Raw genomic sequence first — 22,819 nt, 5'->3', positions numbered from 1 at the left:
GTAACGTTTATTAAGTATTTGCCTGACACAGAGCTTTACATGCTGAATTTAACTGTAATTTTCATAAGAACCCTGTGAAATAAATACTATTCTGATCCACATTTTGCTGGTGGGGGACTGAGCCTTCGAGAGGTCCTGTAACCACGGCTTAGCCCCAGGTCCCACAGCCAGTGGGTATTCTGACTCCCTAGTTCCCTGCTCTGTGGCTACCCCTGCTGCTTACTGACGTTCTGATAGGCGCCTTCACCTGAGCTTTTCTCTCTGCCTGAAATAAGGGCTATTCTACCTCACCTTCAGAGGTCCTATTCCCCTACTCTTCTAAGTGAGCCCAAATGCCACTTTATCCTTGAATTACTTACCCCAGGTGACTATGATCTCACAACCCTCCAAAAATTCCTCTAAGTCTTTGTTACTCTGAGTGTCACAGACCAGCACCTGGGTACCACCAGGAGCTCGTGGGAAATGTTGAATCTGAGGCCATACCCAAGAACTCCTCAATCAAAAACTGCATTTAAAAAAAATTATTTTATGCATTTAAGAAAAATTATTTACAGTTGATTTACAATATTGTGTTAATTTCTGCTGTACAATAAAGTGATTCAGTTATACATGTATCTATCAATACATTCTTTTTCAGATTCTTTTCTATTATGGTTTATCACAGGATATTTAAGAAACTGCATTTTAAGATCTCCAGGTGGCTTATGTATAAACTTTGAGAACGGCAGAATGGAAATTTTTCTCTTCTTTTTTGCTTTGCATCTCTGTATTTGTACACCTGTTTTATATTCCCAATTGGACTGTAGCTCTTTAAGGGCAGGAGGGTATTATAGTCTCTTGAATATCCATAAATATACATAGCATAGAAGAAGGCACATAATTTGTTCTCTGATGTAACACAGCACTCACATTAAAAATTTTAGATCATTTACTAGGTTGAAAAGTACTGGGTTATTTGGAATAGTTTTTCCCAGTGTGCTAACAGTATCACTTTTGACAATTGGTTCACTTGTAATGTTTCCAAGAATTCAGGCTTCTGATAATGGTGAAAATGTTAAGAGGTATAATCTAGGTCCCTAAAATAAAACCTTCATTCCTTCCCAGAGCCTTTGGTCTATAACCAGCCCTTGTGACACAACGTCTTTCATCACCAAAGCACAAATATAGATATTGCAGATTTGGAAAAAAATCAACACTTAGAAAATAGAAGTGTGAAAGCTGAAGACTCCAATCAATTTCACATGTAAAGCTTTGACGTTTGTCTATAGTCAGGAAACTCACTGTCTTCCAGGAACATTGGAATGGAATTTTGTTTTGACAAATATTTGATTCCAAGCTCTATTTTAGAGGAAATTTAGTTAATAGTAAAACTTCAGTCACTAGAGACACTCCTGTACCATTTCTCGCTAGGTACATGCCAAGGACTTCTAATTAAAGCTATTGAATTTTGAAGGGATCGCTGTGTGTTTTCTCATTCTTTATTTAGGCCCAGTGTTTGCATGTATTGGTACCACTGAATATTCCCAGTGAGTATGACCAACTGATTGCTGGGATTGTCAGCTGTGTGGGTCCTTCGATCAGCTTCTTGTTGCTGTACAATCTGCCTTCTCTGTTCTTTTTGCAGAATGTTTAATTGCACTACATGCATGAAAAGAAAAGGGGAAACACATATAGGTGGTAATTCTTTTTTTACTTCTACTGGCTCCATTTCAGCAGTCAATCTGACCTCTCCTGAAGTTCCAAATCTAAAAATTGTCTGAACATAAATCTACTCTTTGGAGCTGACAAAACCCTTTCGTTCAGGGAGGATTCCTCGTTACCTCTTTTTTAGAATTCTTTTTTTCCCTGCGAGTGGGTGTGTTGTTTCAGGGAGTGGCTCCCTTCCCACCTCACTCGTTGGTTTGCTCACGCCCTTATGGGATGAATCAATGCTTCCAGAAAGCCGGGGGCTTCCAAGGGACTGCGGGAACAATTACTTCCAAATGAACTCGTGCATCTTAGCAGGGAGCATTCAGACCACACCCCAGGTAAAAGGAAATCTTTCCTTCATGCTTTTGAGAACTTTGAAAGGCTATGCACTGTGGTGTTTGCTGCAAGAGGGTTTGAGGGAGAGATGCCTGGGTGTAAATAAATTTGACTGTATCAAAATGAAATGTTATAGACAGTTAGTGGAAAGGATGAGCAAATAAAGGCAAAACTGCTGACTGGCAACCAAAGAAGATGCTCAGGACAGTCCTTGGCGTAGTGTGAGTGCTGAGAGACACGCTGTCATGTTTCTTCTCAACAAGAAGCTAGTGGCCATCTGTGAGTGTGGGTGTCAACGTCAGATGAAAAATAACTTTTAGGGAAATAGAAGAAAGGAAGGCACTGGAGCCCGAAACTGAGCAAAGGAGAAGTGAGCCTGCATGGCACGGGGGGAAAACAGTTTCTTAAATTATTAGTCGAGTGGCCGGTGAGAAGGTGACAGTCTCAGAGTTTTGAGCACTTGAAACTATACTTAGGAAAAGCTTTTCATCCTTTCAGCTCTAATTTTTATTATTAAACTAGTTTCTCAAGGATAGGAACTAAAATGCGTTTTTAAACAACACTGACAATGGAAAGTGTTAACTGGCATTTAACCAATGCAATGATATTAACATGCATCTGGTTCTGCTTTGTGTGGAAAATGATTTTTCATCACCATAGCAATTCATTTCTGGACTCCATTGGAACTGGGCTATGGTATGCAGTAAACAGCACAATTTTTCTTTTTCTTTCCTGAATAAGGGATTCAGCAGTCCACCGGCTAACACAGCGTTCTTCATCTAAATGTTGTATAGTGTAGCTAGTATAATTTCAAATCCTTTTCCAACTAAATTTTGTGCAAAAAATTCTGTACATTCTTGTTAGGATAAGAGGATGCTAGGTAAAAATGATGAAAAGAGCCCCATGCTAACAATGTACTCCCAGCTTAAAAGTGAATACCAAACCACTGTCGTTTTTGTGGTTAATCTGAGGTTATGTGTGTGTATAGGAATTTATCCCTGATCTTATTCTCTGACAGTAAACTAGGAAGATGAAAAGTCTTTAGTACTGTTGGATTTTCCATTTTTATGTTATTCTTGATGACATTATATGTTGGCTCAACTAATATTAAAAACAAACTGTTCTCCTTACCTGGTGAAGAAATTTTATGAAGGCTATGGATGTTCCTGTAAGAAAATATAACAATAAAAAAGAAGGAAACAATTTTACTTATTTTCAGTTGCTTTCATTGTCAAAATTTGGTTATGTTTAGAAATTCCTTTGAGGATATGTTCTAAAAGCACACCTCATTCATTGAAGTATCCACTTTTATTCATACTTTGTTTCAATTTTATTCACTAAAATTGTAACTATTAACCTTTAAAAAGTCAATAGTTTACAATGTATCAGTAGTGACAATCTATTTGTATTTTAGAGACTTTAGTAGCAAGCTAAAGTAAAGAAGTAAAGTTTTGGAGAAATAAATCTTGGTCACTGTTAGAAGGCAAAGTCACTTACTGTTAATAATGGTTATATGTATTTTGTAAGCACAGGGCACTTATACTGAAGTGCATACATCAGTATTTAAATTTCATCTGGATAGAACATAAGATAGACCTGTAGTCATCATGTGGGGAGATGAGGACAGGCCTATAGCACCTGAGGACAAAGTCATACTTTTACCTCTTCTTTGACTCCTAAAAGACTATCTTTATTTCCTACTCAAATGAAATTCTATGATAAATTATCTGAACTACCCTCAGTGATTTCCTTGCTAAAACCCCTCTCCACCCATCAAGATATTGATGAGATTAGTCATGTAAAGAAGACTTCCTAGAAAATAACCCATCTAGAAAGTGTGTTGTTTTGTGTATCACTGATAAGACTAGTGGGTTCCCTGAATCTCATGAGGGATCTAATGTCCCTTCCTACAAAGGAAAGCATTGATTTATTATTTTTGGATGATAAGCCTGGGAATTGCGACCTGACTGCCATGGGGGAATAGACAATTATTTTTAAGGGCAGAAAATAATATTGAAAAAGGAAAGTTGGCCCAGAAGGGTTTGTCTGTGTGTTTTTTATGACCTAAGGAATAGGCATTGTTTCTAGAAACCCTAACCCTAACCCTACCCTGTTATAAGCCTAGACCTTATAATCATCTAGTCTTACCATCCTACTAAATCCTAAGCTCTCATAACCCATACTGTGACCCTGGGCCATTCTCCCCAACACCCACCATGCTTTCAAATCTGATTCCTGAACCGAAGAGACCACTAGTACCTTAGTCTGAAGTCCCTCTTCTTCCCTGTCCACATTGAACTCCATGGTTGACCCTTTGCTCTTCTCCCATCAGTACCCTCAGTTTCCTGACACTCACAACATTCTTCTGCCAGAGACACCTCTGAACATCAGTTCTATAAATGCTGCAATTCACTTTCTCTGTTCCTATGATAGGCAGTTGAGCATTCCTGGAGACATTATCAAAAAGCCAAGCAAATTGCTTTTACTACAAATTCATGGATTTACATTTAGGCTGGGCCCTTACAATAGTCTGTCAATCCTTTTACTTATTTATAGTCAGGCCTCTTTCCCACTGCATCATCCTACATCAATTGTGTTCCAGGCTTTTCCATTTCTCTTAAAATCCTGTGTCACCTTTGCTACTTCTTCCTCAGCTACTGGACCACTTAATGGTAGAGCTGGATGGTTCAACCTTGGACCTCTTCTTTTCTTATTTGTGCTGACTCCCCTGATGATCTCATCTGGTCTCATGGTTTTCAATACCAAGTATAGGTCAACAACTATAATAATTTTATCTCCAACACAGACTTTCCTCTGAACTTTTCTCCCATCCCCACATTTCCACTTGGATATATATTTGTCATATAATATTTGATCTTTATTTTCAAACCAGCTTCACCTCTTGTTTTCCCTGTTTCAGTGAAGAATATCTTATTTCTTTCAGTTATTCAGGTCAAAAATTTTGTACTTGTGTTGACTCTTATCTGCCTCTTATATCTCACATCTAATTTTTCAGCAAATTCTAAGTTTTTCCTTTAGATTACAGCCAACCCAAGTTTTACCTGTCATTTTCTCTCCTATGGGTTATTATACTAGTCTTCACAGCACTTATCACAATTGAAAATCCTATTTTATTGCATATTTATTTGGTTTCCTGTCTCCCTCCCACCAGAATGGGTAGAGGTTTTTGTTCACTGTGTGTCGCCAACCCCTAGAATAGAGCCTAGCATCTGGTAGGCATTTAATAAGATCTTGTTGAGTAAATGAAAGTAAGTAGAAGGCAACTTATTCAAGTGAGGTTTGGTTTTAGTAGGAGTGTAGTAGCAGGACTGATGGCTATGTAAAAGGACAAAGATGTAGGTGGGTGACTAGATGTGGTGATGAGGGTTTTGGAAGTTCTCTTCGGATTGCTTCAACTATCTCAGTGAAGTGGGAAACAAAGTTGTCAGCTCAGAGTGAGAATGAGGAAGAAGTTGTAGGGGTTTGAAGAAAGAGGAGAAGGTGTGAGTTTTCTAGCAAGTGGGAGAGTAAATGGGCTCTGGAACTGTATAATATGATTATAGAGAAGAATTAAAGTGCCAGCTTGAGGCTCAGGGTCATAAATTTGAAGCAAAACCAGCAAGTGGGGTCGTGTGATTTTTTTCTGTAACCACATTTACCCTTGTGGTGCAGGAAGAGAGTAGATAGGTGGTAGACTGAGTGACCACTATGATTTACCCAAAGTGGATGGTGATGTGAGAGAAGGCAAGACATTTGAGGGGCATGCACAGGAGAAGTTGTGGTCAATTCGGTCATTAAGGCTGGCCAAAAAAAAAAAAAAAAAGAAGTCTGGGAAAACTTAACGTTGGAAGGATCAGTAGACTTTCATTTTGGTGGTTTCCCAGAAATGTTGGAGTCCAGAATTGAAGAGATGGTGTGGAAAGAAAAAAAGTGATGATCAGAGAAGGAAAAAACCCTGAAATTATGGTGGTGTTGTGGCTACTGGTTGTTGCTGAGGATGTGAAGGGCAAGGAAGAGTAGAGGTCAGTGAAACATGCTACTGGAAAAATTACCCATGGGATAGCATATTGGGTATTATAAAAAAGTGTGGTGTTAGAAGGAGTGGAATTAACCCCAGAAGTAAATCTTCAAAGAAAGAAGGGTTTGACTTGGGGGTAGGGAGATGGCTGTAACAAGAAGAGGTAGTGAATGGTGTAGACTTGTGGATGGCAAGAGCTTCAAACCTGGAAGTTTGTAGGTAAGAGGGAAGAAGAATGGTCTGGAAGCAGAAAAGAGTGCACAGAGGATACCTAGCCTACTTCTGGTGGGTCACCCAGTGTGAGAGGAAGCAGAGAGCTTCTCGGGAAGTAGAGTCCTTCAGCAGGAACCATGGTTTAGTTAGAGTCAGAACATGTAGAGAAGAGGTTAAGGATGTGGAGGGATGTGTGACAACTGCCTGAATTCCAGAAAGTGTATGGTGAAAAGTTTCCAAGAGTTGGATCATGGTATGTTGCTGAAACTCAATCTCTGTTCACCAGTGCTGAGTAGAAACTCAGAGACAGAGTTTTGGGTGAAGTAGAAAAGACTAGCTTTTATTGGTTTGCCTGGCAAAGGGGGCCACAGTTCGCTAATGCCTGCAAAACTGTGTGTCCCGCCCTGGAGGGGGTAGTGAGGAGTCTTATAATGTTCAAGAAGCAGGGCGTGGTCAGCTCATGGACATTCTTCTGATTGGTTGGTGGTGAGTTAATTGGGAGTCAGCATCATCAGTCTTCTGGTTCCAACCGGTGTGGGGTCTATGTCCTTTTGGGCAGCAAGCAGTTAACTTCCTCCACCAGGTGGGGGTTTCAGTATATGCAAAACAGCTCAAAGGACATGGCTCAGAATATTATTCATAGTCCTTGAGGAAGAACTAAAGGTCCTTGACTTTGATTAATGGCTAAAATATTATTATTTTGTCTTACTTGAGTGTTTTCCTTTCTTTCTGCCTTTTCTCACTTCCCTGATTAAATTTATTCTTTGACTAAAGTTTTTCTACAGGCAAAAAGCAGGTGAAGGACATGGGTGGGGATCTATTCTGGGAAGGCCTCATAGGGTCCTTCTCGGTTACAGGTATAAGAAGGGAACAAAACTAGGGGTGTGCATTGCACACAGAGATACAGGGATGGCTGCGTTTCTCGTGCAGCTGATGTGATCGGGTTTAAAGGGCATGTTGAGTTACGACACACAAGGGTGTCACAACCTGAAGGGAGAGGAGCCTGGGGGTTCCTGCCGGGGCTATTGCATTTCTTGTGACAGAGGCATGGAGGTGGCAGCGTGGCAGTTTCACTCTGACTAGATGGGGCGGATCACATCATAAACATGGATTGTGTACAAAATGAGTCCCCTCACCTTCCAGCTTATCTCACTGCCTCACAGTCAGAGCTTTTCTGTATCTCCATTAATTTTCTCCATTCTCAGAGGAGGCCATGTTCTTTCTGTTGTTGCTTTAGCTTTTTCTGCCCACTTCCTCCAGGACTTTGCTCCACTTTCCTTCTTACTGGTTCCTTCCTCGAGTCTACAGACGTCTTCACATCTATCCTGTTACAGACCAACAAGGGCACCTCTTTGACTGGACTTTTTTTCTAACTACTCTCCATCTCTCTTCCTACTTCTCACCCAAACGTTTCAAAAGAGAAATCTCCAGCACCATCTTCTCTTTCTGCTTTTCCATTTAGTCCTCCATCTATTACTCTTGGCTTTCTGTCCTGATTGCTAGCCTTGGGTCTTATAAGACCAGCATTACCTATCTGACATTCTAATGTGACGATCTCATTCCCAATCTACAGCACTTGGTTCTCAGTGTCAAAAGGACAGAACTCAAACTTGATTCTCACCCAGTGCTGCTTTCCATGCCTTCACTCAGCTGGTTTCCTCAGCCTGGAAGACCCTTATCTTTCTCTTCACTAGGACTTAAATTCCAGGTGCTGCGTTTTATGGAGCTTCCCAGGCTGGGTAGGCACCCTTATCGCTTTTCCCTTCCTATTCTGTGCATATGCTTTTCCTACTTATGACTGGTCTATTGGCTGCTTCTTATTTGCTGTTATACCTCTAGCTCCTGAGTACCTGCCACACAGCAAATACTTTAACAAAATGCTTTTTGAATGAATAAAGAATGAATGAAAGAGAAAGTATATCCTCGAGAAGAGGCATTGGTATCCTGGCAGCAAGAAAAGTAAACTTTCAATTTTCAATTCACATTTTAGCATTCTCATTAATGATATATGTCAGAAGTTTCACGCATGCTTGGTGATTATGAGTCACACTGAACCTGCTAACCCAGGGTTAAATGGATAAAGTCCTTGACCTCTGTGGGGACATCACAAACACAGCATCTTGTCTGTTTTGAAATTAACTTTTATCCATGTTAACTTGCAACATTCCAGTAGCTCAACTTGCCAAGCTGCTCTTCTGTTGCCATGTCCTACAACAGGGTCTTCCTTGGGTTGTATTTCTTTCTCCGATAAATAGTTTCACAAAAAAAGGATCGGATACACTATGAATATTTTAATAGATGTTCTCTTTGCCAACCATACACATGATCATAGGGCAATAGGCAATTTATCAAAATAAATGAGATAAATATAATATGTAGAGAGTAAAGTCAAAATAAACCTTTGATAAGACTGAAAGTCTAATTTATTACGTGTCTCATAGGTCTCTTCTGGTGATTCTGAAGCCAAACCTCTGATCTTCACATTTGTCCCCACTGTCAGAAGACTACCAACCCACTCCCAGTTGGGTGACACCTCTAAATTCATTGTTAAAATTCCTGAGGAACCAAGTGATAAGACTCCAGAAACTGTAAATAGGGTAGGATTATTTTTTACTATTTTTTATATCAAGCAATTAACATTAAATTATCCATCATAATGACTTGCAAATTTGTATGGGTGTTTATTTTCTCTGCTTAAAGTGAGATGACTTGGAAATCTAAGATTGGCTAAAAATATAACTATGTAATAGGAACTTCAGTGTTATCAAATCTCAGGTTCTCTCCAATTCATTATTCTCAACCCTTTTGATTTGACATCCTTTTGTTTGCTGTTCACATGATATATTCGACCTCCTGGCCCCTCCCCTCCCAAATGTATCTCAATAAAAACAAAATTTTTACAAAGTTTAAATTTATCTTTAAAGAATACTAGATAAAAGAGCAAGGTGTTATTTTACATGTAACAGATTAGCAACATTAAAAAAGTGTAATATCTGAATTTGGGGCAATTGTGGATATGTTGGCATGCTCACACTTTGCTGCTAGTTTTGTGAATTTGTACAATTTTGGTGGAAAACCCTTATCCACAGTCACAAAACTGTCTATAACCTTTTAACATTTAAACTCTTGGAAATGCATCCCAGAGAAATAGTACAGAGGAAAAAAAGTGTTATATAGGAAAATAATTAGAGAAAAATAAAAGGAGCCTAATATCTAACAATTAGAGAAAAGTTAAGCATATGATAATACATCACCTTGACAAAGTTATAATTATAATGGTTATGTAATTTCATGGAACATGTTAATCTTACAATATTAAGTGATACAATAGATTATAAAGTTGTATTTATACCCTGATTATACCTATCTAAAGAGGGACCAAAACTGAAAAAGAAATTAAAACAAACAGACAAAAACCTAAAAATGACTTGTGTTAAATAGTGACATTTTGGGTAAAAAAAATTTCTCTTTAAAATGTATTTTAATACTATCTTATTATAAATAAAATGTGACTGGGGGAACTTCGTGGTATTTTTGAGCCAACTTGTAGTAGATAAAATTATCTGATTCTCGTTGTCTATATGAAAACATCTTCTCTAGCAAGTAGTAATATATAACCTGGGACTTACAATGTCATCTTATTTCAAAGACTGTTGGGACCAAATTATTTGAGAGAAATTCTGAATGCTACATAAAGTACTTCTGGGAAGTTTCTCCCTAACAGTACTCAAGTACACATAATATATTCATGGGATCCTTTGTGATTAGGTGCTATGAGTGTGGGACTATGGATGTATGAATCAATCTTGGTTGCAGATCTCTGAAGCCTCCAAAGATAAGGATATTCATTTACTAATGGCAATGGTATCTACACAGCCACAAGTTTTGATTGACCATTAACTAAACCCATGACAGATCCCTATTTGTTTTGTGAATGTCTTTATGGAAAATATTGCTCTCTTCCTCTCTTTTTAAAAAATCATATCAGGATTTATTTGAAAGCAGGTTTTGCTGACTTTGATTCTGAGCCCTAAATTGTTTGGGCTTGGACCAGGACAAACAAGTGGGTTAGTAAAAGTAAACCATTAGCTTCAACCCAATCTCTCCTATGCCAACCTGATTTTTAGATATATTCATAAAAACTTTTGTCTTTGGAGGTTATAAGCAGATTAAGGTTTTAAGAAAGAGTACATGCAAAAAGTATTTACCAAAGCAACATCAACGCTTTTATGTCTCTACATTTATTGCAGTCTGATTCCAATGAGTACTTGACCTTGAATGTTGGGAGCCAACGGGAGAGAGACCGAGGAACACTGACTTATCCTTTAGAGGTCAAGGACAAGGCTTCCCAAGGAAGGGGATTTAAAGCAAACGAACCTCAAGGAATGCAGCAAAGTGACCTCTTCAAAGCTGAATATGTCTTTATTGTGGACTCTGAGGGGGAAGATGAAGCTCCAAGCAGAAAAGGTGAACAAGGCCCTCCAGGAGGGATGGGCACCACAGCTGCTCGGCCCACGTCTCTAGCAATCTCCTCCAGTCTGGTCTCTGATGTGGTACGCCCCAAAACTCGGGGGGCAGACCTCCAGGTTCTGTCACATCCTGAAATGCCTCATGGGATGGCTCCTCAGCAAAAACATGGGCCGGTAGGTTTTTCTTCTTGTCATTAAAAAAAAAAAATGTTTCATACCCCTTGTCTGAAAAGGCCTTTCTATTTATTCAAGGCATCAAGGTGTACAAAACTCTCAAGGAAAGAGATATTAAAAAAACTAAAATCCCAAGATCATAAACTGTCACAGTGTAAATACAGATAATAAATTCATAAGAAATAAATTTCATAAGATGAAAAGGATTATATACAATTATGCTGTGAACTGTTTGGAGAGAACATGTAAAACACTTACCTGGAGTGGATTTGGGGGAATATTAACCCTTCCTTCTGAAAATTCTTGGAGAAGGTCAGTACAGGGAATTTCTTAGGAGAGAGTTCTTGGTGGGCGGGGTGCACGAAGAAGCACATTTCAGAGATGAGAAAGATCCAGCAAAAAGACATCAACTGGATGTAGACACTTTACTTTTAAACTAGTAAAAGAGTAGTAAAAGGATACACTAGCAATTAAGAGTGTGTAAGGAAAATCATTTCCTCCTGTGTGACTTCAGGGAAATATTGACTGTATTCCTGGAAACCACCAGAAGCAGGGCTGGCCTCAGAGAATTAGGGAGAAGATCCCACCCCAAAGCTTAGCAGCAAGATTGAATGGTTCTTTTAAGGTGTAAAGGCTTTGATACAGTAGGAGAAGACTCATAGCTGTGATGGCAGGAAAGAAAGGGGGTGAAGAAGGTGGGATTTTGAAGGGAAAAAAATAGAATGACTGGCTATTTGTTGTCATGAAGTTATCAGATGACTTTGACAAGGCATAGAATGTCAGGAATGCAGAGACTGGCTTGGCTTTGGGAGAAAATAATGGGTGCAGAGCTCCCTGTGACAATGAGCATGAGTCAGTACCAAGTTGTCCTATTTAGAATCTGCTAGACCAGGCACTTGCAAGCATACCAAAGTAGTTGGGAGAACATTTTTATTGTTGAGTTGGCCTTTTGGTACTACTAGGACCTATGCAAAACTTTAGCATAGGCATCCTATCTTTGGTGCCACCTTATCTTTATTTATGCAGCCTTCACTGGACTTCCTGATGATGTATTTATGTCACCTTCAAGCATCCAGTATCCTCATGCTATCTTTTGGTGATAAAAGACTCTCACTGGGGTAGCACCATCCAGGTCTATTGGACTAAAACATTTATTTCTTCTTGAAATTTATTCTCAGCTAGTTATTGGGAATATTCTAATCATATAATTAAACATATTCTCAGTAAGTGGTGGTAGGCTTAAACATTTCTTTCTTGCCTTAGGAAAGATGATGAAATAAGCAAGTTGGCAATGTGGAAGTTTCCATAGTGTGCGGAGTGTAGTTTAACGTGGCCTTTGAAGACATGGTGATACCAAATATAAATAAAGAAAAATATTCTTAATGAAGCAATGTTTGGATTTTCAATTTACTCTTTTCCCCAACTGATAGATTTCTTCCACTGAGTTGGTCATTTATTTTGTTTTCATGTGACCAAATATATAGAGGGCAAACCAGAGACAAAACACACATTTGGGATATTTTTGCCAAAATCAGTTAGTTAGAAGTAGGTTATAGTTCATGTTATCAAAGCTCCAAATGAAAAGGCAAAGCTCAGCCTAATTCATTAGTGGTGGATGAGCATTACGATTACTGCAGATGGAGGAAAGCTGGGTCCTGATATGTTTGGGAATAACCATTGTTCCGGATTCCATTTCCTATAGTAATCCATTTGAGTGATGAATAGTAGGTCATCATGAAATAAACATGAAAAAAAAAAGTGAAAATGAGATGACTGTTAAATGTAAGCTAAACAGAAATGACCAGAGCATTAAAGAAGTCACTCTGAGAAGTTAATATAGTCAGTAGTCAAAGCTTAATGTAAAAAGCCCAAAGATTATCCCATGATTGGATTACCTGATGCCAACAACATCAGCTTTTCAATCAGAAATGCAGTTAATTAAGTGTATTTCTGGTCCACCTGGTAAAAATGAATCCATGTACAGAATTGTCTATATATTATCACTATCAGTTAGTCAGGAATAATTTATGAAGCTATTCCTAAAAAAAAATTTGCTTAGCTCCTAGTCTGACCTTTAACCTTCCTATAACCTAGCCTAGATGTCATTTTCTATCCACATCAGTACATCTATTCTTCAGCTCTCCTGAACTGTCATCAAAGTATACACGTTATACCTTTGCATCCCTGGTCCTTGATTCCTCTGTGTGTGATTCTTCTCTCTTCTCAGCCTATCTACATGTGGCCGTGGCTACTTGATTCTCTAAGCTCAGCCCAAGCAGTACCTTTTCCTAGAGACATTCCCTTTGAAGAGGACTTAGTCTCTCTCCTATATCTTTGTCATTTTCCTTGTAGTTTGTAGTCTTTTTAGAAAATCTCCAATATAACTCCTTTTCACCTGATTATAATGATGGATTTTATCTTTCTTCCTCACTAGACTGAGAACTATTTGAAGTCAAGGTCTGTCCCTTGTTCATTTCTGTACCTCTAGCACTTAGTAGAGTGTCTTGCATATACATGAGGTTCAATAAGGTGTATGAAAAGCATAAATATTTAAAAGTTCACATCTTTGAAGTCCTTGCTCAGATATTGACTCCTTCATGAAGCCTGCTTTGGTTCCTTCAGTGAAAGCAAACTCTCCCTCAATATAATTCTGGTAGCTTTTTCTGTACATCTTCTATAACAATTATCTTATTCCAGCATGTATTATAACTATTTAGGTTCATGCCTTATCTCACCTAACAGCTTGTAAAGTTTTTAGAGGTAAGGTCCACATTAAGCCCATTTTTATTGAACGCTTTTTTTCTGTATAGTGGTTACTATATTATCTTGAACAAAGTCAGTATAAATATTGGGTTGAGTGTATTTTGTGTTCCAAATACTTTTGCTGAGGTGGCATGTTTAAGCAAAAGTACGTTATGTTAAAAATCATTAAAGAATTTAAAATTTTAAAGTGTAAGTCAAAATTAAAAAGACTGTATAATATAAGCAGTTGAATTAAAAGCCTTTCAAATAAAATTCAGAAAGAAAAGAGTAATGTTTTTGAATGTTATTGTCTTGAATGTTGGTGTAGGTGGCTAAGAATTGACTTTCCTAGGGATAGTATTAGACTTAAAAGAGAGGTGAATATACACATATAAAAACAGAATGATTTGTCTGAAAGACCTACAATAAAGCCTGGAGCTAAGACAGTGACTGTGGGAATAAAAAGAGGGACTTTGTGGGGTAGAATGAACTGGATTTGTTCACTGACCATATATGGAAAAAAAAAATCAGTGATGAACGAAATTTATAGCCAAGGAAATTAAATGAATGTTGGCATTAACTGAGGACAGAATAACAGGTCTTGGGAAGGGATAAGAAGAGATGAGATATCTAATGTTGAGTTTGAGATGCCTGGTGGCAGAATGCAATGCTATCAAGAAAGAAGCTGGAAATATGAATCTGGACATAGGAGGGAGATGGGAGACTGGAAATATTTCCTATATGAGCTGAAACTATGAGAATGGAGCTGTTTACTCATGGAAATAATGCAAAACAGGAAGACACAAGATACAACGCAGGACACAGTCAAGTATAAAGGGCCAGTGAAAGATGAGAAGCCAAAGAAGGAGGCTGAGAGGGGACAAAAGAAGGTGGAGAGAGGGGTTTCATGCAGGGAAAGCTAAAGAGACTTTCGACTAAAAAGTAGTTTATAAATGAGGCCAAATACATAAAATATATAAACATTAATTAATCAATAATTTAAACATAGCTCAGTAATGTTTTCTTTCTAAAACTCAAATGAATCTGATATCAATCATATCCATTCGGGAATACAAAATACCAACCGTGAAAGAACGTTCTGGTGGCATGACATGTTTTGAGAATGAACATGGAATTATCACATAGGAATCACATGGTTCTCCCCATTTTATGCTGGGAGGCCTCCTGGAGAATGCAGCTTTCCTCTCCAATATTGTACTTTCATATTTTCTAGCTGCCTTGACAGATTTTCTTACTGTCCTGCAGCAAGTAATTCTGCCAAGTGGGACAGCCAAGTTAATATATGCTGCTGCTTGATTTAGAGAAGATAAAAAGCTAGGAGATCAAGAGGCCAAGATCAAAGGTAAGGGAAGAATCAAAAGGCCTTTTGCTGATAGACTTGGTGGTGAAGCACTAGGGGTCCCTGCAGGGAGGTGCTCCCTGCAAGGAAGGGAGGGGGACCCTCTCCTGCATGATTATTATTAGAACCAGATGTGTAGGGATGGGGCTAGGGAAGCGGTGTCTGACCTGGCCACTGTCTCAATTTGGGATATGGGAGCCCTTCTGCTCTCCCAGGTTAGAGCCCAGAGTCTGGCTCTGTTACCTGCTTGGACACACACCTCCTCTGGGCTCCTCCTCCTCTGGGAGAAGGGATGAGGTTGTCTGGCATCTGACCAACTCTGCTCTGGAAGAGCAGCCTGGCACCTTCTACTAAAATATTATTCTATAATATGATTTATGAAAATAATATAATATATAACATGATAGAAAATATAAATTTAATACAAGTCAAAATAAAATACAAAACAAAGCCAAATAAAGTAGGGCCTTCAAAGTCCATTAAATATAGGACTTAGGAGGTCATTTGGTGACCTTGATGGGAACAGTGTGAGTGGGGTGATGGGGCAGAAATCAAGTTGAGGAATGGATAAGTAGTGAAAGGGAGATCACACATTAGAGAGATTGTATGAAAAAGCAAAAATGAGACTGGCAACTTATGGTCACACTCCTCTGGGCAGTTACTTGAGGTCGTAAACTTTAGTGTCCTCATTTGTAGAATGGGGTGATGCTATCAACCTTCCTTGCGAAGATTAAATATATGGCCTAAAACAGTTCCTGGTCCACAAGTGTTCTCAGGAATGATTCACTGTATCTAAAAAGTTGGAAATGGCAGCATGTTTGGGGGCACAGTGTAAGGAACGTGGGAGGAGGGAAACATTTTATATATTGGTTCAAACATAGCTTGGATGTCAGAACGGAAGAAAGGACATGAAAAATAAGATCAGTAGAACTAGCGGTGACCAAATAGAAGAGGTTCTTACAAAAAATTCTGGGAAACTTGGACATTGGCACACATATTAATTAAGAACCTAGATTTTAGGGATCCATGGAAAAGAGATTGCAACAAATTATTTGGACAGGTCATCAGACATAGAAACCTTTTTTTTTAGTCATGGGCCTTTGTTTTATAGTGAAATACCCTATTCATACCAGCACATTGTATCAGAATATCCTTTATATGTCTCTCTTACACCAGTAGATTTGTGAGCCCTCTGATGACAAAAAATCTCACCTTCTGTCCGCATCACCTAAATCCAATGCCTGGGACACTACAGGTACTAAGAAAGTATCTGATGAATGAATGATCCTCCTTTTCCCATGACCCTGCCATATAAATAGGGAACAGACATCATTACATAACTCTCTTAATTTACAGCGGAGAAAAATTATATTAGAGGAGGGAAGACAACCTAGGACTCCAGCCTCATAGCTTGGCTGTTGTTTTGTATTTTGCCTGTTAAAACACATTGTCCATAGCTTTTGGCTTAGGGATTTAGAGGTTGAAGACTTTGAAAAAAGCTGGGAGGTTAAACTTCCATGTTAGTTCTGCTAACTGCTAGTCTTCTGCTAATCTAACTGCTGAGAAGACTAGCTTGGAGCCACAGGTTCCTGAAAAATGGCATGTTTCTATTAAAATGCAAGGAAGTCATTTGTACATGCCCATTAGCAGGATGACTTCCTAACTGCATGCAGAGCAGAGCTACATGGGGCCCAGAAGCAAAGAAAACAAAACAGGAGCCTGTCTTGCATAGCAGATGGGAGGTCATCCAAGTAGTAACGCAGATTCTGGCTGGGCCCACTCGAATGTATAATTGCCTTGAGGTAGTTGAGATGATTAAAAATGTAGAGGCCCTCATTCTTTTAATTAATATACATACCCCTGACCAACTGATTTTATTGCTTTAACAACCTTTCTCTAGCGCTCTTCCCATTGCCAACTCCCCATTTCCTTTCTTGTTTAGGGTGAGTATACGATTCCATCCTATTCCACCCACTTAACCTACGTTGTCACCGCCCATGGTGAGTGACACTGGACACACCAAGGAGAGTTCCTCTGACTCAGTGGGGGACCCTGGCTCTGCTCTGATGCTGGCAGAATCCCTGTGATGCCTCGCTGGTGGTTGGTTGCTTCTTTTGGTTGAGATCAGTTGTAGCAATAGCCCGAGGTGCAGAGGAAGTACATTATGGAAAATCAAGTTGCTTTGACAATTTCAGCAGAAGGGTGAGGAAGACTTTTAAAAGGAGGGTCTCCCGACTTTTGGTATCAGAACTCAAATGTTTGTCTTGCTGGTGAGGAGAAGACGGGCCTGTGGATCTAAGAGCCATCATTCTCTCCATCCTCATGCCCAGAGTCTGGAGCAGAATAAGAGGGGACAACTGCAGAGGGAGGTGATGATGCCACTGTGGAGGGAGGTGTCAGGATGTGACACCAAAACCCTCCTCTGTGGCTTTCTGTTCCTACACCCACTAGACACTTTATTTCCTCACTCCTGCATGAAGGTAACATGCCAGACATTAGACACTAGGGGAGTAAACTTTAAAAAAACAGTACCTGCCTTCAAGGAGCTTGGAAAACAGTTGTACCTGAAAATAATGACAATGAAAGGTGACAGGTTCAAGGAACAGTGGGACATCTAGAGGGAGGACACCTAGATCATCCTGGATCACCAGGAAGGGTTCACATTGTCTGAGCTGAAATGTGAAAGATGAGTAAAAGTGTTCTTGGCTGACGAACAGGGCCCAGGCATTCCAGACAGTGAGGACAGCCAGGTAAGTACTGACACACAAGAAGAGGGTGGAAAAGAGAAGGCGTATGATAAGGGTTCATCAAATATACTAGGAAATACACTAGGAGAGAGAGATAATATAGAGGCCACAGATAAAACAGTTTTGAAAAGGAGGAAGAGATTGCTAGTCAGGTTCTGTAGAGAAATCAGAAGAGATAAGGGATTCAAGTGCCTGTGGGGCTTAGGAAAAAATAAACCATTGTAGACATTGGTGATAAGAGTTTCTGCAGAAGAGCAGGGGTTAAAATCTGTTAAGAAGTCAGGGGAAGTATATTACTTTTCTATTGTTGCATAACAGATTTCCATAAATTTAGTGGCTTAAAAAAAAAAAAACAGCTATGGGGCTTCCCTGGTGGCGCATTGGTTGAGAGTCCGCTTGCCGATGCAGGGGACACGGCTTCGTGCCCCAGTCTGGGAGGATCCCACATGCCACGGAGCGGCTGGGCCTGTGAGCCATGGCCGCTAAGCCTGCGTATCCGGAGCCTGTGCTCCGCAGTGGAAGAGGCCACAACAGTGAGAGGCCCGCATACCACAAAAAACAAAAACAAAAACAAAAAACCCACCTATTTATTTTCTCCAGGGTTTTTTAGATCAGAGGCCTGGGCACAGCTGAGCTGGGTCTCACAAGTTTGAAATCAAGATGTCAAGTTCATCTCACCTGGAAGCTCTCCTAAGGGAAGGGTCTGCCTCTAAGTTCCCCCATGTTATTGGCAGAATTCATTTCCTCGAGGCTGTAGAATTCATGGCAGCTTGCTTTTTAAAGCTGCTACTTTGCGCTTCCCTGGTGGTGCAGTGGTTGAGAGTCCACCTGCCGATACAGGGGACACGGGTTCGTGTCCTGGTCTGGGAAGATCCCACATGCCGCGGAGCGGCTGGGCCCATGAGCCATAGCCGTTGAGCCTGCGCGTCCGGAGCCTGTGCTCTGCAACGGAGAGGCCACAACAGTGAGAGGCCCACGTACCACACACACACACAAAAAGCTGCTACCTTGATCTCTAGTTTTCTGACCCTCTTTTAAAGGGCTCATTTTATTAGTGTTGCCATGTCTGAGCTCATACTGTTCACCGCATGTCAGGCTAATAAATTGAGAGATGAGTTATTGGGGCCAGGAATAGCAACTTTATTTGGAAAGTTAGCAGACCAAGAAGATGACAGACTAGTGCCCCAAAGAACCAGCTTCGCTGAGTTGGAATTCAGTCTTCTTTTATGTAAAAAGGGGAGGTGGTTTGGTTAGTTGTTGCAAACTTCTTGGTGTTGGAATCCTTTGCTCTTGCAGCTGTCCACATAGGTCTGTAGGTCTGGTCACAATGTTCCTATAAACCTTCAAGAAGACAGATGTTATTCTGTTCTGCAACTTTTTATCTCTATATGAATGGAAAGGTGTTACACCTTTAAAAGTTAGAGCCTTGAGAATGGGCTATCCTGCATATTTCAGGCTATAGGCAACATTCTTGTAGCTAAAGCAATAGATACACAGGTTAAAATAAAAGAAACACATCCAATATGGAGTCAGATTTGTTCTTCCCTATTGCATTAGGGCATGCCTACTCAGGAGGATCCTTTATTTGATTAAGTTAAAGTCACTTGATTAGGAACCTTAAATACATTAGCAAAATCCCTTCATCTTTGCCAGGTTCTATTAGCTAGAATCAAGTCACAGTCTCCATCTATACTTAAGAGGAGGGGATTAAGGCAGTGTGTGTGTGGGGTGGCTGTTTGAGAAGTCACTTTAGGGTGTGTTGGCCAGAATAAGTAAGGAAATCAACACAGTGATGGTAGGGACAGGTGTGACTGAGAAGAAATCTACATAGACCTGTAACTAGGGTATTTACAGGCACCACAGATCTTGGTGCATATGTGTGCATGTGTTTTTATCAGATTTTGTTGCTTAACAAACAGTGTCAAAATTGTATTTTCAAACAACAACCATCTATTTAGCTCAAAAATCTGAAGGTCAACAATTTGGCTGTGTTCAACTGGGTGGTTCTGCAGCTCTGGGTCAGGCTCAGCTGATCTTTGCTGTGGTTCACTTATGGGTCTGCAATTGGCTGCTGGGTCAGCTACTGGCTGGTTAGCTGTCTGGTGGTTGGTTAGCTGAGATGTGGTCTGGCATCTTCCAGTGGACTAGCCTGGGCTCATTTACATTGTGGTGATGCTCTGCAGTCAGCAAACCAGTAAGCCCCAATGCACAAGTGCTTTTCAAGCCACTGTGTCTTGTATCATATTTGCTAACATCCCACTGGTCAAAACAAGTCATATGGCTAGGTAAGGTTAGAGGGTGAATGAGGAAAAGGACTTTGCCTTTCTTATGAAAAGAGTAGAAAAATGTGGACATTTTTACAGTATACTACATGATAGTTATTATTATCTTTTTAATGATGGGAAGTATTCTGCTTTATGTTAGTATGAGAGAACAAGTAAAAAAGAAAAAGGATGAATATGTAGCATACAGGGAATAGTTAATGAAATGGGATCCCTGAGAAGGCAAGAGCTGCTGGGATTCAGAACACAGAGAGAAATTTACTCTTAAAAAGGGAAAATACATTATTTTTCTTTAGAATGAAGGAAAGGGGATAAGAATAGGTCTAGAAAATATTTAATTTTCCCAGTAATCATAATTTTCCTTGGAGAAAAGGAATCTCAGTCATCTGTTGCACACAATGAGGGAGGTTCTGGGAAAAGGGTTAGTGTGTGCTAACTTTGTGGAAGGCTGTTGTTTAGAACAGGAGAGGAAGCTGAGGTCAAAATATAAGAAAAGAAAAAAAAAATCCCAAACGACCCACAAAAAAAGCTGAGTGGTTCACAGCCCAGCTGAGACTATAGACCTTAAATTTTTGATGACACCAATTTACAGTGCCTTACCCAGCCCATGTGTGAATTAGAAAAAGGTACCCCCTCTGCTTAGTGTAGGAAAGTTCAGCCCCACTCTCAGCTGGTGCCCTTGTACAGGACAAGTTCTTAAATCAAGTGCAGTGGCCCTGGGTTCTGCTATATTTTTTAAATAGCAGCTTTAAGTAGACTAGGTCTAGGACTGTAATTGATTTAAGAATAATGATTTGCCAAGTGGATTGGCAAAAGAACAAGATGGCTAGAGTGTTGACAATATTGTCAAGAAGTTTGAAATTAAATAAGTATTTCTAAAACCTAAAATGCAAAATACCAGGGGATGAGGGAGATGAGACTGGCTAGGAGGAGAGGGGATCTGTTGTGAAGGAACAATCTTGAGTTCATGGTAGATGTGGGAAAGTATTGGTGGCATCTTGAGCATCGGTGTGTTTTGATTAGATTTTTAACAGGTCAGTCTGAAGATAGGTGCAATTGGGTGCAACAAGAAATAGGAATACCAAAAGGATGACTTGAATTGTTCAGGTAAGAAAGGCTGAGAATCTGCTCAGTCACATTGTAAGTGTCCATCAGTGAGAAGAGGACAGATCAGCAGGTTTGTTTAGGAGGCCAAGGTGCTATAATGTAATGATTGCATGCAAGGACAAAGGAGAATCAGGAGTTTCTGCCTTGCAGAAATGGTACAGATTCAAGAAAAAGAGCACAACTATATGGACCAACATGGTTCAAATCTTGGGAACTATTCAGACCATCAGGCAGCAGATCAGACATTTTGGCTTTTATTCAGATGTTTTGGAATCTCATGGGCACATTAGGAAAAACTGAATATACACAGAAGCAGTTAATTTTATTTATTTATTTATTTATTATTGAACTATAATTTATTTACAATGTTGTGTTAATTTCTACTGTTCAGCAAAGTGATTCAGTTATATATTCAGTTTTTTAAATATTCTTTTCCATATGGTTTATCATAAGATACTGAATATATTTCCCTGTGCTATACAGTGGGACCTTATTGTTTATCCATTCTCTCTATATATAATAGTTTGCATCTGCTAATCCCAACCTCCCAGTCCATCCCTCCCCCAACACCCTCCCTTAGCAACTGCAAGTCTGTTCTGTATCTCTGTGAGTCTGTTTCTGTTTCATAGATAGGTTCACTTGTGTCGTATTTTAGATTCCACATATAAGTGAAATCATATGGTATTTGTCTTTCTCTTTCTGACTTACTTCACTGAGTATGATAATCTCTAGTTACATCCATGTTTCTGCAAATGACATTATTTCATTCTTTTTTATGGCTGAGTGGTATTCCTTTGTATATAATACCACATCTTCTTTATCCATTCCTCTGTCTATGGACATTTAGGTTGCTTCCATGTGTTGGCTACTGTGAATAGTGCTGAGAAGCAGTTAATTTGAGATTGACTAAAATGACAAGGCATCTATACTACAGAGACTGTTTGTTAAAATAACTGATAGCCTCTATTATGCAGGATCCAATATGGATTTAGGATTAAGACCATCCACTTGATGAGAGCAGAATATTGTAAGCATCCTCTGTTACAGAGATTACTGTGAATGTATTCAGAGCTCAGGATAGTTTTTCTAGGAGAAGAGAGTTTTGAAAATGATTTTGGAGGAGGTATGTGGTAAGGGGGCTCAAGGAATCAGAAGAGGGCTGGGGATTGGAGAACATAGTCAAGGGTGATTTTAGACAGGTGTCTGAAGCAAAGACATCAACAAACATCAGGTTAGAAATAAATGGTGGAGAAGACAGAGAATAGGTTTGAGAGAGAAGGAATTAGAGAACCTAGAGAACAGAACAGGGGTTATTAATGAGAGAGGATGAAAAGATTGATATAATTTGTAGGCATCATCAGAGAAGTTTATTATCATCAGTAAGGGATTTACAGGAAAGAACTAAAATAAAGGGCCTATTTCGAGCTACTTGACTGAACATTTGACAGGTATCCATCCTTTCTTCCTGCATAAAATTATTCATGTCTTTACTTGCTCTTTTTTTAAAGTTATTAATAAAAGGAACTCAGGAAAATGAATCTTTTTCATTAAAAAATGCATTCCCCTCTCCTGGGAATTTTATAAAAATATGGTGTCACATTTTTATATTAGTATAAATTAGGATAACATCAAATTAGAAAAAAAATATTGAAAATGCTTATTAATACATCAAATAGGAAAAT

At 39.4% G+C, this 22,819-nt stretch overlaps 1 protein-coding gene across 1 annotated transcript in view; it reads left to right on the top strand.

Moving 5' to 3' along the window:
* The window catches only part of MLIP (muscular LMNA interacting protein), a gene marked incomplete at both ends in the record, with an annotated part of 291,349 nt that overhangs the window by 117,386 nt on the left and 151,144 nt on the right, over positions 1 to 22,819 (top strand). Inside the window, 2 exons of the mRNA XM_082637722.1 lie at positions 8,698 to 8,853; positions 10,507 to 10,899. Coding sequence (XP_082493848.1) covers positions 8,698 to 8,853; positions 10,507 to 10,899 — 549 coding nt within the window. The remainder of the gene's footprint in view (positions 1 to 8,697; positions 8,854 to 10,506; positions 10,900 to 22,819) is intronic.

This window comes from Mesoplodon mirus (assembly GCF_964341445.2).
Source record: "Mesoplodon mirus genome assembly, chromosome: 12".
Lineage (NCBI taxonomy): Eukaryota > Metazoa > Chordata > Mammalia > Artiodactyla > Ziphiidae > Mesoplodon > Mesoplodon mirus.
The sequence above is the reverse complement of the archived record's forward strand: the minus strand, read 5'-3'. Positions and strand labels throughout refer to the sequence as shown.